Genomic DNA, 15,170 nt, shown 5'->3' with positions numbered 1-15,170 from the left:
AGAGCCTTTCACCTCCTGCAGAACATGCTCACTCCTCCACTCTGCTCCTCCTGGCCTCTACCCTTATAACCCTTAAATTATCTCACTATCCTAAGGGTTCCCTCTTCTAACTCTCCCACATGGTCCTCTGGGCGCTCTCCTTTCAGCTCTTTGAGTCTCCCCAAACCCGTTTCCTAGAAGCCCCTTCCACAGAGTTCTCTCTAATGCACCTGCTTTGCTCTTGCCTCCCTGAAAGACGTGTACAGACACATGTATGCGTCCCATCTCCCTCTGTGCACGGGGAGATGTTGCTGACTCTTCTTTCCTCTTGCTAGTCACTCTTTCCCTCCTCCAATCCTCTTTTACCCCCACCTCCTAGTGCGCGGGATAGGTCTCTCAGTTTGTAGTGCCACTGAGGACAGTGAGGCAATGACATGCCACTAGGGGATCACCCTGAAGGAAAAACCAGTCCTGACTCTCCATCTTCCGAAAAAAATTTTGTTGGATGCTTTTCAACTAAAAGTAGATAATTAATTTAGCCCTGACCTTGTTCTGTCTTTGAATTACAGATAAATTAGTTTACTTGAAAAGAAATATTTTCATTTGTATTTCCATGTCACCTGTCATTTTCCCTGCCTTCCACCCACAGCCCCGCCAACTGGCAGGAAGGTTAGCAAAGCTGCTGATAAGAGGAGTATAATAAGGCTTGGGTCATGGTGAGGGGCCACTTGTGGTCTACTCCACTGACAACATGCTGAGCTTCCTCGTCTTTGCCACCCTGGTCCTTTATGGTGAGTGGGTCATGTGGCCCGAGTTCTAGCAGGAGGGTCAGAAAGCTATCCCTAAGCCCAGACTTGCTCTCTACTCCAGAGCAGGTAGGACACTCTGCCTATAAGTGTAGCAAAAATTTTACTCTCCTGGAGCCCATGACAGAAAAGTTTGGGGCCACTCTGTGCAGGCCCCTCATGAAGCAGAGAGGCCTCTCCCAGGGGCCTGGGCTTCCCTACCTCCCCCACTGACAAGAAGACATCCTCAGCAGGAGCCTGGCTGGCATGAGCACTGCTGTCCATGCCCCGAGGAATCCTGCCCAAGCACAGCATGGTGTGTGTGTGTGTGTGTGTGTGTGTGTGTGTGTGTGTGTGTATTGTTGTTGCTGTTGTTGTTTTGGGGGGTAGGGTGGTAGTCAAGAAGGAGGGGGTTCCCGGCAGGCCTGAAGAAGGTTGAGACAAGGTGTCTCTGAGGCCCCAGCCTGGTGATTTGAGGTAGGTCCTTCACAGCATGCCAGAGTTCTGAGAACGTGAGGGAAAGCAGAAGGCACTCAGACTTCCCTGCTTTCAAAAGAGGCTCAGCGAACTCACAGCGGGGGGCGGGGGCTCATTTGACAGAGAGGAGCTGTGAATTTGCAGACAAAGCACAACTGCTATTCCCCATCCCCCTCCTCTCCCCGCTTAGTCATCACTCACTTTTCTTCTGCCCCACAAAAGGACACAGCACCCAGGACTTTCCGGAAACCAACGCCCGGGTAGTTGGAGGGGTTGAGGCCCGGAGGAATTCCTGGCCCTCTCAGGTGGGTGTTTCTTCATAGCCCCAGACTTCCAATAAAATGAGAGTTGCCTGGGCATTGATACACAGTATTACAGGTGTTTGTGTATGTCCTTATCAACAGGAAGCTCTCCAACTGCCTGAATTTTAGATTTTAAAGATGAAAGGGACCAGGCTTAGGTGGTTTTACTAAGAGCAAAAGGCTTGAAGGAGGGAATTTAAACACTAACCACACTCACTCTCCCCGACACACACCTAAACACAAATCACATTTACACTCCCAGCAACACCATCTGTGCCACATTAACAAGACTGTGTGCCAGACCCTCACTTCAGACTCCATATACCTTGACACTATTACACACACACACCTTCACACAGTATGTGTCACGCTTTCAAGTGCACTCCTGCCCCCAAGCAGAGTGTGTTGTTTATCTGGCTAAAGAGTTTCCACTTTCACAACAGGACAGCGAGGCTCTGATTTAAGCAAGTCTAAATGTATAAAATTGGCAAGTTGAGAGGAATCATTAAAATTAGAATTAAGTCAATTTATAAAAGTTTGAGACCCAATTTTCAGAAGTTATTGTGTAATGAGGTGATGAAGAAGACATGAATTGATAAAAATGAACATTTGAATGGTATTTCTAAATATTCCCTGAAGTAGGAAGACGGGGTCTATCGTGAAAACATTGGAGGGGAGGCTCTGAGACCTAAGCTTATGAGTCGTAGGCAGTGGAGCAAATCCATAGCTATATTTCCTTCCCAACAGAAAATGGGAATAGAAGGAAATGAGTTCTTGGCTCTTTGCAACAACCTAGAGTGGGGGTGGGGGGACAGATACACTCCGTGTGTATGCCTTTACCTCCTCACACCCATCCATGTAAACAATAAACATCGCCCAACAATGGCGCACTCTTTCCTGCTGATCCCAGATCATCTACACACCCTTTCTCAATACCACACCAGGTAGATACTATCCATCAATAGCAATTGACAAATCAAGTGAAATCTACTTGCCATCTCTAGCCCAGAAAGTTGGAGAATGTTTTGAGGGATGTCAGAAACTTAAGGGGTAACATAATTTGGGGCAAATGCTTTTAAGAAACACCACTTATTCTTCCTTTCTTCCCTCTCTGTCTAGATTTCCCTCCAGTACCGGTCCGGAGGTAACTGGTATCACACCTGTGGAGGGACCCTCATCAGACGGAACTGGGTGATGACAGCTGCTCACTGTGTGGACAAGTGAGAAAAACAAAGACCAGCTTTACTGAGCCCCTGAGGGGAAGAGTCTGGCCCTTCTGGAGAAATATATATCTCTGACCATCAGGGCAAGACTTTAAAAGTCTGGTTGGAGGCCTGTGGGAAGGCAGTACAATATAATGAAAAGTATAAATTTTGGCATTAGGCAAGCTCAGGTTCAAATCTCATTCCACCTTCTTCCAGCTATATGACCTTAGATAATTTACTTCTCTAAGTCCTCTTTCTCTTCTCTCTAAAGTGAGGTAATAGCCGAAACCGGTTAGGCTCAGTGGTAGAGCGTCAGTCTGCGGACTGAAAGGTCCCAGGTTCGATTCTGGTCAAGGGCATGTACATTGGTTGCGGGCACATCCTCAGTAGGGGGTGTGCAAGAGGCAGCTGGTTGATGTTTCTCTCTCATCGACATTTCTAGCTCTCTATCCCTCTCTCCTCCTCTCTGTAAAAAATCAATAAAATATATATTAAAAAAATAAATAAATAAATAAAGTGAGATAATAAAACGTACTTTGTAGAGTTATTGTGAGGGTTAAGGAGGTAAATATTTGAGTGCCTAGTCAATGCCTGGCTGGTAACAATATTTTTAAATTGATCTTTATTGTTGAAAAAAAAAGAATGTCCTTTTTTTATTGATTAAGGTATTACATATGTGTCCTTACCCCACCCTCCCATTGCCACCCCCCAGATGTCCCTTTTTAAAAAATGTATCTTTATTGCTAGCTGGTAACAATTTTTCATATGGCACAATTGTCGGTTCTCGGTTGAGCATGTATCAGAATCTCCTGGCAGGCACAGATTGCTGGACTCCATCTAGCATTTTCTGATTTGGTAGGTCCAGGGCGAGGCCTTATAGTCTGCATTTGTAGCAAGTTTCCAGGTCAAGCAGATGCTGCTGTTCCAGGGACCATGCTTTAAGAATTATTAGTCTAGAAATTTATACTTTCCTCAAAATTCCTCTGTGAGCTAAAAAGCCATTCTTTCATTTATATTCACCATATGATGTTTAGTTTAATGAACTGGGAAAATGAAGTTGATGGTAGATTTTTGTCCTCCCATGTTAATTAATTAGGAAATGAGAGAGCTTGTTATTTCCTCAATGTCCAGGACTTTTCATCCTTCCTCTGCTGGACCAGATAAGATGAGTTCCTGTCCTAGAGATAAGATATAAGCCGGTTTCCCAACTTTTCCCTAAGGGGGAAAGTGAAGGCTTGGGCATCCTGGATTAATCATGGCTTCCTTCTGTCACTCCAGCGGAATGACATTCCGTGTGGTGGTTGGAGACCACAACCTGAGCCAGAATGATGGCACTGAGCAGTACGTGAATGTGCAGAAGATCGTGGTGCATCCATACTGGAACAGCAATAACGTGGCTGCTGGGTAAGGACAAGACTGGGCTAGCCTTGGGCTGGGAAGTGGAGGGCTGACTAACTAGCAACAGGTTTTGGCTTTCTTCACATTCATCCATGAGGACTTAGAGAATTCATATTTTGGAGAATTTGAGAATTTTTTAAAATTTCTGATATTTATTTGATCTAAGCTGGTTTGCATGATTGCAGCACCTGAAGCTTTTCTCTGCAGAGTTTAATGTTTCTATTTTTATTGTAATTTATTATTTACTAAAGGCCTGGTGCACAAAATTTGAGCACTTGGTGGGGGGGGAGGGAGGTCCCTCAGCCTGGCCTGCGCCCTCTTGCAGTCTGGGAGCCATTGGGGGATGTCCAACTGATGACTTAGGCCCACTCCCCATGGGAAGAGGGCCTAAGCTGTCAATCGGACATCCTTAGCACTGCTGCAGAGGCAGGAGAGGCTCCCACCACCTCACTGCACTCGCTAGCCGTGAGCCCAGTTTCTGGTCTTCGGGCTGAGCGACGCTCCCCCTGTGGGAGCACACTGATCACCAGGGGCCAGCTCCAGCATTAAGCATCTTCCCCTTGGTGGTCAGTGAGCATCATAGTGACCAGTTGCTCTGCTGTTCAGTCAATTTGCATATTAGTCTTTTATTATATAGGATTTTATAGAATAGACTTCATCAACAAAAGTAAATTTCTTAAAATGAATCTTTGCCCTAACCGGTTTGGCTCAATAGATAGAGCATTGGCCTGCAGATTGAAATGTCCTAGGTTCGATTCCGGTCAAGGGCATGTACCTTGGTTGCGGGCACACCCCCAGTAGGGGGTGTTGCAGGAGGCAGCTGATCGATGTTTCTCTCTCATCAATATTTCTAATTCTTTATTCCTCTCCCTTCCTCTCTGTAAAAAAAAAAAAATCAATAAGATATATATTTTTTAAAAATTAATCTTAAATGTGAAAACTTCACCAGCAAGTTCTGCTATTTAAATTATAATGTCCTAAACAATCCAATGTATAATGACTCAAGTTTGAGATTTAGCAAGTCAGCTCCCTCCTTCTTCAAAATCATTGGTTTCCAATTTTATGGGGTCACAAGGCTAGGGGAGGGTCTGCCCATATGCCCACCTGAGGCCTGAGGCCTGAGACTTGAGACCTGTTCAGCCATGGGCAGCTGGCCCACGAATGAGCAGTCTCTTTTCTTCCCTCCTGTAGTTATGACATCGCCCTGCTGCGCCTGGCCCAGAGTGTTACCCTCAACAACTACGTCCAGCTGGGTGTTCTGCCACGGGAGGGAACCATCCTGGCTAACAACAGTCCCTGCTACATCACAGGCTGGGGCAGGACCAGAAGTAAGTCACCTACATGAGTACCGTCTACCACATGAATCTTGATTGGATGAGCTTCTAGGGTACAATTTTCTGTAATACTAGGTATTCATAGCCAGAAGCCAAGAAACCACAAAGGAACCAGAGATAAAATAACTGAGACATGAAATCAAGCTAAGAACAGGCAATGAAATCAAGGTAGAGAGTCATAGACTCTTATAACTCAAAAAACAAACCAACAGCAACAACAAACCACACTACTTAACTCAGCATTATATACAAGTCTCTCAACATGAGGAAACTGAGGCCAAAGGAAATTAAACACTCTGTACAAGATCACATTACTAGTTAGTAATTACTGATCTGGGGCTGGAACCCAGGTATCCTGGCTCCCACTCCTGGAGGTAGTCATTACACCATTGTTCTACCTCCATAGATAGTCACTGGGTTTTGGGTTGGAGTGAGTGAACTAATGTAGCTGTAGGTCCAGAAAAGTCAAAGCAGATAAGGCCTCCACCTGCTTCCAGTCATCATGGGAAATTTTCTGGTAGGGAATGTTATTCAGATAACATAGAAAGGTGGGAGAGGCTATGAGCAGAGATAGTTAAGAAGGGCAGAGATGTTAGGCCTGACATGGAAGTCTATCAGCCACCAGGCAGTAGTTGAGCTCTGAAAGAGAAGCAAGGCCTTGCTATGAGCAGCCAGTCTCCGGGGGAAACCTGGAGCTGAGAGACATACTTCTAATCCAGCTCTGCTCTCAGTTCACTTAATGTCATTGCGGTTCAATTTCATGATCTTTAACATGAAAGGGTTGTAAGTATCCAAAGAAATAATTCATGTGCAAAGGCTTTGAAAAATCAAAGAGCCAGATAAAGAAGAGGTGCACCAAGCTCTTAAGAAATGCAAACAAGGGTACACAATCCCATTTCTGCTTCATGTATACAGTGTAAGGAAAAAACAGGACAGACAGATAAGTTATCAAAAAATGATTCTAGTTACTTCGCTAAGGTATCCATGAGAAGAAAAAAAAAAAGAAAAAAAAGGCAGGAGGATTGGTTGTGGTTGTTTTTGGTTTTTTTAATCTGTATTATTTGTGTGTTTTTAAATATATTTTTTATTGACTTCAGAGAGGAAGGGAGAGGGAGAAATAAACAGAAATATCAACGATGAGAGAGAATCGTTGATTGGCTGCCTCCCGTACACCTCCCACCAGGGATCGAGCCTTCAGCCCGGGGAATGTACCTTTAACTGGAACCCCGGGACCCTTCAGTCTGCAAGCCAACGTTCTATCCACTGAGCCAAACTAGCTAGGACTAGGATTAGTTTTTTAGAAGTGGGGAACTGTAATCAAGGATGACACCCTAAACTAAGGAAAAAGCCTATTGATTCCATATAAAGAGACGGGGGGGAAGGAGGGTCTATGACATGCAGTGGGCAGAAAGAAGGAGCTTGCCCAGAGTTCAGCTTTCATCAGAGCTTGGGAAAGTTTGGGAGAATGTGGAAGGTTTTTCCCTTGGGGCTGATCTCCAATGCTGTGCATCCTGTTTAGCCAATGGACAGCTGGCCCAGACCTTGCAGCAGGCTTACCTGCCCACTGTGGACTACGCCACCTGCTCCAGCTCCTCCTACTGGGGCTCCACTGTGAGGAACACCATGGTGTGCGCTGGAGGAGATGGTGCTCGCTCTGGATGCCAGGTGAGCACATGTAGAAAGTCTCTAAAGTCCCATCCTAGAGCCCTCCCCTCTCTGCCTACCACTTCCCACCTTTTCCTTACCCACTGTTCCACATGTACACCCCATGTACAGATTCAACTTTCTACTCTAGTTTCTGAATGAGAATGATTCTTGGCTAGTAACTCTATGCTCACAAGATCTCAAAGTTGAAAAAAAAATATTAAAAATGCATCTTGCCTAGAGGCCCCACCTCAAAAGCTTGTATGTGGTCTAGTATTTGTGTTGGTACATGTTCTTTAGAATTTGTTCATTACCTAGACTCTTTATGGATGCAGTGGGGCTAAGCCTGGAATGATGGTTGTAATTTTGTATAAGATAGTTCCCCTTAGAGGAGCTACAAGAATGATCAATCTATTGATAAATGATCAAGAGCTCCTCTATTTCCACTCTTTCAGCTCACTGGTATTTACAGCCATGCAAATGGGTGAATATAGTAGGGAAAAGTGCCCAGATGGTTTTATAATAGTATAAATATAATTTTCTCTTTAAACAAGATCAATCAGCAATATACCATCTTACAGATTTTTTAAAAATATATTTTATTGGTTTTTTACAGAGAGGAAGAGAGAGGGATAGAGAATTAGAAACATTGATGAGAGAGAAACATCGATCAGCTTCCTCCTGCACATCCCCCCACTGGGGATGTGCCCGCAACCAAGGTACATGCCCTTGACCGGAATCCAACCTGGGACCTTTTAGTCTGCAGGCCGACACTCTATCCACCGAGCCAAACCGGTTAGGGCTACAGATTTCTTAATGCAATTCAACAAATGGTCTTTATTAGCTACTAAATAAAATACCAGATACTGTGCTAAATGCTAGGGATACAAAGATAAATCAAACACAGTGGAGAAATGAGAGAACATTATAATATAATATGATTGAGTGTTACAATGAAGATATGCACCAGGTGATAGGGAAGTCCAAAAAATAGGTACTTACCTCTAACTGTTGGGATCTGAAAAGACTTGCCTTCCCTGAGAAAGTGGAATCTGCAGTGAGTCCTGAGAGTTAAATAGGAGAAGGAGGGAAAGATATTCAGAAAGAGATACAGCATGAAGAAAGCTATGCACCAAGAATCTAGGTAGGACACACACAGAATTATAGGGTGTTCCCTACAGCTAGCTGGAGCAGAGGTCAAAGCCCACAAGCCTCCAAATCCAGCTGTTGCCTGTTTTTGTTTGGCCCTTGAGCTAAAAATGATTTTTGCATTTTTAAATGGTTGGGGAGGGGAAATAACAGAATAATATGTCATGACACGTGAAAAATATAAAAATTCAATGTTCATAAAAATATTTTAGTGGAAAACAGTATAGTTGTTTCTTGTGTATTGTTTATGGCTGCTTTTACAAAATTGAGTAGTTGTAGCAGAGCCTGCAAAGCCTAAGAGATTTACTATTGGCCGTTAACAGAAAAAGTTTGCTGACTCCTTGAGCTAGAACATAAACTATTACCATACTAGGGAATGTCAGGAGATGACACTCGGGTCAAGTAGGAGCCACATGACGTAGGGCTTTAAATGTCATGCTTGGGGAACATGAACTTTATCACTTAGGTACTGGGAAATTATTGAAGAGTTTCAAACAGAATAGCATGATCAGATTTGCCTTTTAGAAACACTCTCTGATGGCAAGATAATCATGTTTTTTTAAGAGGACAAGATTGGCAGGGAGATTGGTTAGGAGACTGTTGTAATTATCCAGGCAAAAAAAAAAATGAGGGTCTGAATTAGGGCCGTGGAGAAGAGGGAAGAAGGAGGACAGGGGATGACCTACAGGCATTTGGTTTAAGTTATTTGGGAGAGAGGTTTGCTCCCTCAAATGAGACAAGATTTATAGGGTTTGAGAGGAAAGGTGAAGAGTTTAGTTCTGGATAAGTTGATTCTGAGATCCCTGTGAGATTCAGGTATAGTTAACTGGTAAGAAATGAGATATAAAGAAAGCGGAACCTGAGTAAGAGAGATGGGCTAGAGATACCCTTAACAACAACTGAGACACTCCCACCCCACCCCTCACCTCCAAGGAAACCACTAGAAAAAGAGTAGTGACTTAGCAGAACTGCAATAACATAAATACAAGAGTGCTTCAGGGAGATATGTGGAAGACAAAGAACCCATAAAGATCTAAGAGGGACTAGTGGCAAGAGAAAAATAAGAGTTTTATTAAATCTCAAAAAATATGGATAGGTCATCACAAATAAACAACCTCTCAGGTCCTTCATGGCCAGCTTAACCTATACCTCTTAAGGTTTAACCTTTTTGAGTTAATTCACTTCCCAGGGTCTTTTTTAAATTTTATCTATATAAATAAAAGCCCAGCGACCATTAAGGCCAAACGACCAGAACGACTGGTCGTTATGACATGAACTGACCACCAGTGGGCAGACGCTCAACACAGGAACTGCCCTCTGGTGGTCAGTGCGCTCCCACAGCAGGAGCGCCACTCAGCTAGAAGCTGGGCTCATGGCTGGTGAGCACAACGGCGGTGGCTGGAGCCTCCCCTGCTTCCATGGCAGCACTAAGGAGATGCAAGACAAGCCGAGCGAGCTGGCGGGCAGTTAGGAGCAAGGGGTCCCGGATTGCAAGAGGGATGTCCAACTGCTCGTTTAGGCCCAATTGGCTGGTTTAGGCAGTCAGACATCCTCCAAGTGGTCCCAGATTGTGAAAGGTGGAAGGCCGGGCCTGAGGGACACCCCACCACCACCTCTGCCCCAATGAATTTCATGCATCAGGCCTCTAGTTTTTTAAATCATAGAAATATCTTTTAAGTAATAGAAATATCTCTTTAGTCTTTTTTATTGTCCCTTATTTTTATTTTACTGTATTTTTTGTCTTTCATGCCACTGACATTGTTGAAGAGTCCAATTATTCATAATCAGTTTCAAAGTGAGGTAGCCAAGGGGTCATCCAGCTTTAGAGCTCAGGAACTGACACATAACTTAAGATGTTATCCAGGGGGGTTAGCCAGGGGCTTAATCTTGTGAATTTTTTTTTTAAGATATATAATATTTTATTGATTTTTTTACAGAGAGGAAGGAAGAGGGACAGAGGGCTAGAAATATTGATGGGAGAGAAACATTGATCAGCTGCCTCCCGCACATCTCCCACTGGGGATGCACCCGCAACCAAGGCACATGCCCTTGACTGGAATAGAACTTGGGACCTTTCAGTTTGCAGGCCTGAGCCAAACCAGTCAGGGCTAATCTTGTGACTTTTAGTCAAAACTGAGTTATTGTCTTCTGCTGCTTAGAGGTCAACAATCACCCATGGTGAGAAACTAAGGTCAGGTCAGTGAAATGTTAAGTTCTAGAGGCTGGGAGTCCAGTCAAGGTGTCAGCAGGTTTGGTTCTTGTTGGGCCTTTCTCCTTAGCTATCAGATGGTGACCTTGCTGAGACCTCATATGGTTTTTTCTCATCCGTGGTGTTCTCTGTATACAAATTTCTTCTCTCCCAGGGTCTTGAATTCTGAAAAAACTAGAGTACTTCTCTTCTGGTTGCCATTCCAAATCGACAATTCTCTAAGATAATTATGTCTCTGGGTCCCTTCCCACTGGAGTTTTCCAAATAGTGTACTTTCTAGGTTTTCAGACTTCTGTGTTCCCAACCCCTTTCCTGAGAGTGAATTCTCTGAGCTTCTTTGACCTCAATCCACGTACTACCACTGAGTTCTTGTCTGTCTCTTCCATCTGTCCTAAAATCCTCAGCCACGCCCTCCATCTCTCCAGAGCCTTTGTTTCTTTTCAGATCCATTAGCTTAAAATATTGTATTATATATATTTCAATTACTTTCCTATCCTATAGTCCAGAAGTACTCTCAAATCCCTATTAGAATTTGGGTAGAAGAGGTTTAAATTGTTTTGTTTGTTTTAAGTACAATAATCAAAACAAAACATCTACTTTGCCTAAACATTAGTTCAGGTGGGGTACAGCTAGTTCCTTTTTAAAGCAAATCACCGATTTGAACTTTTGGTCTCTTTCCCTAGTTCTTTTTTTTTTTTTAAGCTTTAATTTTATATTGAAACTACACATATTAAATTGCTCAAGGTGGCAAATAAAACTATGAGGCTTAATAATGGAAAAGAATAGTCATTGTGTTCCTTCTACCAGTTGAGCTCCTGCTCCCTAAAAGGAACTATTTCCAACTCTTTTCAGCTGACTTTTGGTTTTCACTTCCATACCTCTCTAAAAATATATATAGTTATATTGCTACTGAATTTTTCAGTTCAGGCATTATGAGAGATGTGGATATCTCTTTCTTTTACACATTTTTACTTGCCCCAAGCATGAACTTTTTCCATCACCACCTCAAACTCCAAAAAATAATTTTTATTAGATTAACATTTAATGTTTGTTATAATTATATAAAGTGCAATTCACAACCAAACCAGGTATTCTAGGATTAACTTTCATTTCCTGCAAAATTTTGTATTCCTTGGAAAATAATTGTCTTTTTTATTTGCATAATATGTACTCAACTTATTGCTAATTCAACCTCATACTCTCAATTAATTTGTAAGTGACCTATTTTATCTTCTCTTGTCCCTAGTGTTCTGTGTCTTGATATGGATCTATTTGCATTCATCATGAGGGACACTTACTAGCTTTTTTTTTTTTCATTTTGGAAACTCCAGAGCTTTGTTTCTGAAAATATATATTATTGGTATTTCCTCCCCTCCATTTTTATTTTTTCTTTCTAGAATTTGTTATTCATAAGTTTACCTCCTAAACTGGTCCTCTTATTTTCTCTATATTTTGTTTGTTTGTTCTACCTTTCTTCCAATACTTCCAATATTTCATTTCTACTACCACATTCATAATTTCCAAAGGCTTTTTATTTTCAAATGTTCTATTAATAGCATACTGTTCTTGTATCATGGATGAAATATTAATCATATTTTTATTGTTTGTTTTCTTCTCTGCATAATCTTGGTTGCCTTTATTTCTGTCTCTTTCTTTGATCTTTATTTTTATATTAGAGGCTTTCTTCAAATGTTGGGTAATCCTTGACCATCTGCTCTTACTTTAGAGCGGGGTGGTTAAGAAGTGGATAGATAGCTCTGAATTTAGGTGGCGTTTATCTACAGTGAACTACTTGGTCAGGTGATCTGGCTAAGCTGTTTCATTTGGGGGACTTTCAATGTCAGTATCTTTAGGTTTGTTCTCTTGTGCTGGTCAGATTCTCCTGAGAAATACCTTCCAATCTTATGTCTATTATTATAGAACTGGTATTCTTGAAACTGAGTAAGAAGCATCTCAAGGTCATATTCTATAAACCCAGGTTCTTGATTCTAAGTCTGGGCATGTAACCATTACCCAATACATTACTTTCTCTTCTCTATATCCCAGTTTAGTTTAACATGCATTGACTGTGTTTAAATGTTTAGTCTAATTAGACCCATTGGTCTAAACGCTGGGGATAAAGAAATCATTAGAACACCCTACTTCTCCCATCCCAGGTTCAATTTAGGTCAATAAAAACCATTAAACTTGTAGCTGTTCAAAGTTCTGTGTTAGCATTGTAGAAAGGAAATTGTCATCAAAACATAGCTCCTGTCTCAAGCTCTTAGCTATGCGTGGGAGGTAGAAACAAATTATGAAACCAAAATGCAAGGCAGAACATGACATAAATAATGCAAAAGAAAGGAAGTACTGTGGTTGTTTAGAAAGGAAGATGAGATTCATCTTGATTGTGGGATTATGTAGCAAGTGGTGATGTGAATTGGAGTTTTAAAACTATACAGAATTTTACAGAGATGGGGGTGGGCAGGATGTAAGCAAGAGCAAAGGCCCAAAGATCAAAATACCTGTTTTATCAGGACTCCGCTTTTATTTCCTGCAGGGTGATTCTGGAGGCCCCCTCCACTGCTTGGTGAATGGTCAGTATACTGTCCATGGAGTGACCAGCTTTGTGTCCAGCCAGGGCTGTAATGTCTCCAGGAAGCCCACAGTCTTCACCCGGGTCTCTGCTTACATCTCTTGGATGAATAATGTGAGTCCTCTCAAATAATGGGTTGAAATAGGGTCACCTGGAGACCTGTGCACTGGCTGGGTTGAAGAGTAAAAGTTGGGAAGGGGAAACCATCATTTTCTTCATCACATTCATATGTTTACTCCTTTCCAGCTCCCCCCTGCGCTCTCCCCACCCCCCCCCCCCCCCGCCAGTGCACTTTCCCTCAATAGTGATACCACCCTGAGTTTCCCTTCACATACCCACTAAGTAGGCTACACCATATTGTTTACTGCTTAGGGTAGGATGGTGATGGTGATAACAACAAATCTGAACCAGGCATTTATCACAGCTGTCCCAAGTTAAAGTCAAGGAAAAACAGCTTCAGAAGGCCTGCATTCTCCTGGGCAAGGGAAGAGGCACTAGCAATCTCTCATATTACGAGAATTTGCTCTATTCTTTGAGGTTTTACCACTTTAAACAATGTTAGAGGGTTAGATGAAACTCTACTGATACTGATTTAGTGGGAAGAGACTCACAGTCATCTCACCTGTACCTTGCAGCCTTCTAACTCATTCTGGAATCTTGTGGTATGAACATTAACTCACAACCATTGCAAAGTCTGTCCTTGCCACTAAATCCTGGGTATATATCTATCTATATATAAAAGGCTAAGTGTCCATCAGACTGGTAGCTATGATGCACACTACCACCAGAGAGCAGACACTCAACGCAGGAGCTGCCGTGATGCACACTGGTCATTTAAAAATAAATGGCACCTCAGACCTGGTGCCAACAAACCAACGTTCGACTTCCCCCAAGTGGGACACAGGCCCTGCCACCACCCTGGAGCAACATCTCACAAATCGCAGCCAAGACCCCATGGTACAAAATGAGGCCCATAGCCCAGCCAGTCGCTTTGGGCACCGGGTAATGACATCACATAGCAATGCCCACCCTCCTTTCCCTAATGACTAATCTTCTTGGAGTTTCTTCAACCCAGGAACATGACTTGCTTTATAGCCAGGTGCAAACATTTTACACTTTCACCAAATTTTTGTGAATCCTTTTCACATGTCTCATCACATTTGATCCTCACAGAAGTCCTGGAGTAGGTAGATAGGAGACTCAGTAGAATCCTATTTTCTTTTCATTAGCAGGAAAATGGAGATTTAGAAAGTTTAGAAACTTGACCCGATTGAAAATAAATAAGAAATGGTGGACCTTGAAAATGTCTTCAGGTTTTCTCACTGCACAGAATATAGTCAAACACTGCTGCAATATTTTATCCTTTGTTCTCCCTGCATGATCTACAATAATAATGTCCTTCATGTTGCTATTTACTGCTGTGTCGTTCACAATTACCTGAAAGAGGAGTCTAGGTGCTTCACTGGGCTGGAAAAAGATTAGCTAAATCAGAAAGCAGGTCTAATTAAGCAAGTTTATTATATATATATAATAATATGTATATATATGTATATATATATATATATATATATATATATATATATATATATATATATATATAGTTAAGGTTGACTTGCACATGTGCAATACATATAAAGCACTCACTGGTGCCAATCACATGAGTGTGTTTTAATCTGTCATTTGTTGATCATGAATTTGGTTGACTCTTCTATTATAAAGAAAGGGCGAATAACAATATTAAAATATTTCTTCTAATTAATTTCCTTTCAATGTGCATGAATCCGTGCACCGAGACACTAGTGTGTCCATAACATTGAATTGTTTTGACACAGCTGCCCTACAACCTCTTAACTCCCTATAAACCCAGTATAGGGCCATGTGCAACTAGGAACCCTGAAGGAAAAAAGAAAGGATGTAGGCAGAAATAACTGACTGTGGATATAACTTGCTTTTTCTTCAGGTCATTGCCAACAACTGAACATCTTCCTGTGTACAACAGCCATGCCAAGATAATCCTTTAATTCGCAGCAGCACTTGAGGCCATCAAGAAAAAAACATTCTAGGAGATTATTGAACCAGATACAGAAATGCAAATAAAACTGCATACACATTA

General features: G+C 42.2%; 1 protein-coding gene across 1 annotated transcript; it reads left to right on the top strand.

The window, feature by feature from the left end:
- Positions 1–614: 614 nt before the first annotated feature.
- On the top strand, positions 615–15,170 carry CELA1 (chymotrypsin like elastase 1). The gene is made up of 8 exons (XM_036457547.1): positions 615–770; positions 1,464–1,546; positions 2,663–2,763; positions 4,027–4,152; positions 5,338–5,474; positions 7,000–7,145; positions 13,022–13,171; positions 15,018–15,170. Exons 1-8 carry the CDS (start codon positions 731–733, stop codon positions 15,033–15,035), a joined length of 801 nt encoding a protein of 266 aa, XP_036313440.1. The 5' UTR covers positions 615–730; the 3' UTR covers positions 15,036–15,170.

Source organism: Pipistrellus kuhlii, unplaced genomic scaffold, assembly GCF_014108245.1.
Source record: "Pipistrellus kuhlii isolate mPipKuh1 unplaced genomic scaffold, mPipKuh1.p scaffold_m20_p_3, whole genome shotgun sequence".
Lineage (NCBI taxonomy): Eukaryota > Metazoa > Chordata > Mammalia > Chiroptera > Vespertilionidae > Pipistrellus > Pipistrellus kuhlii.
The sequence above is the reverse complement of the archived record's forward strand: the minus strand, read 5'-3'. Positions and strand labels throughout refer to the sequence as shown.

What these genes read in the sequence shown, in the direction of transcription:
- CELA1 (XM_036457547.1), top strand. Translation starts at nt 731, where the DNA reads ATGCTGAGCTTCCTCGTCTTTGCCACCCTGGTCCTTTATG. An exon ending in GGAATTCCTGGCCCTCTCAG is followed by an intron (nt 1,547 to 2,662) that starts GTGGGTGTTTCT and finishes CTCTCTGTCTAG; the next exon opens with ATTTCCCTCCAGTACCGGTC. An exon ending in GTGCTCGCTCTGGATGCCAG is followed by an intron (nt 7,146 to 13,021) that starts GTGAGCACATGT and finishes TATTTCCTGCAG; the next exon opens with GGTGATTCTGGAGGCCCCCT.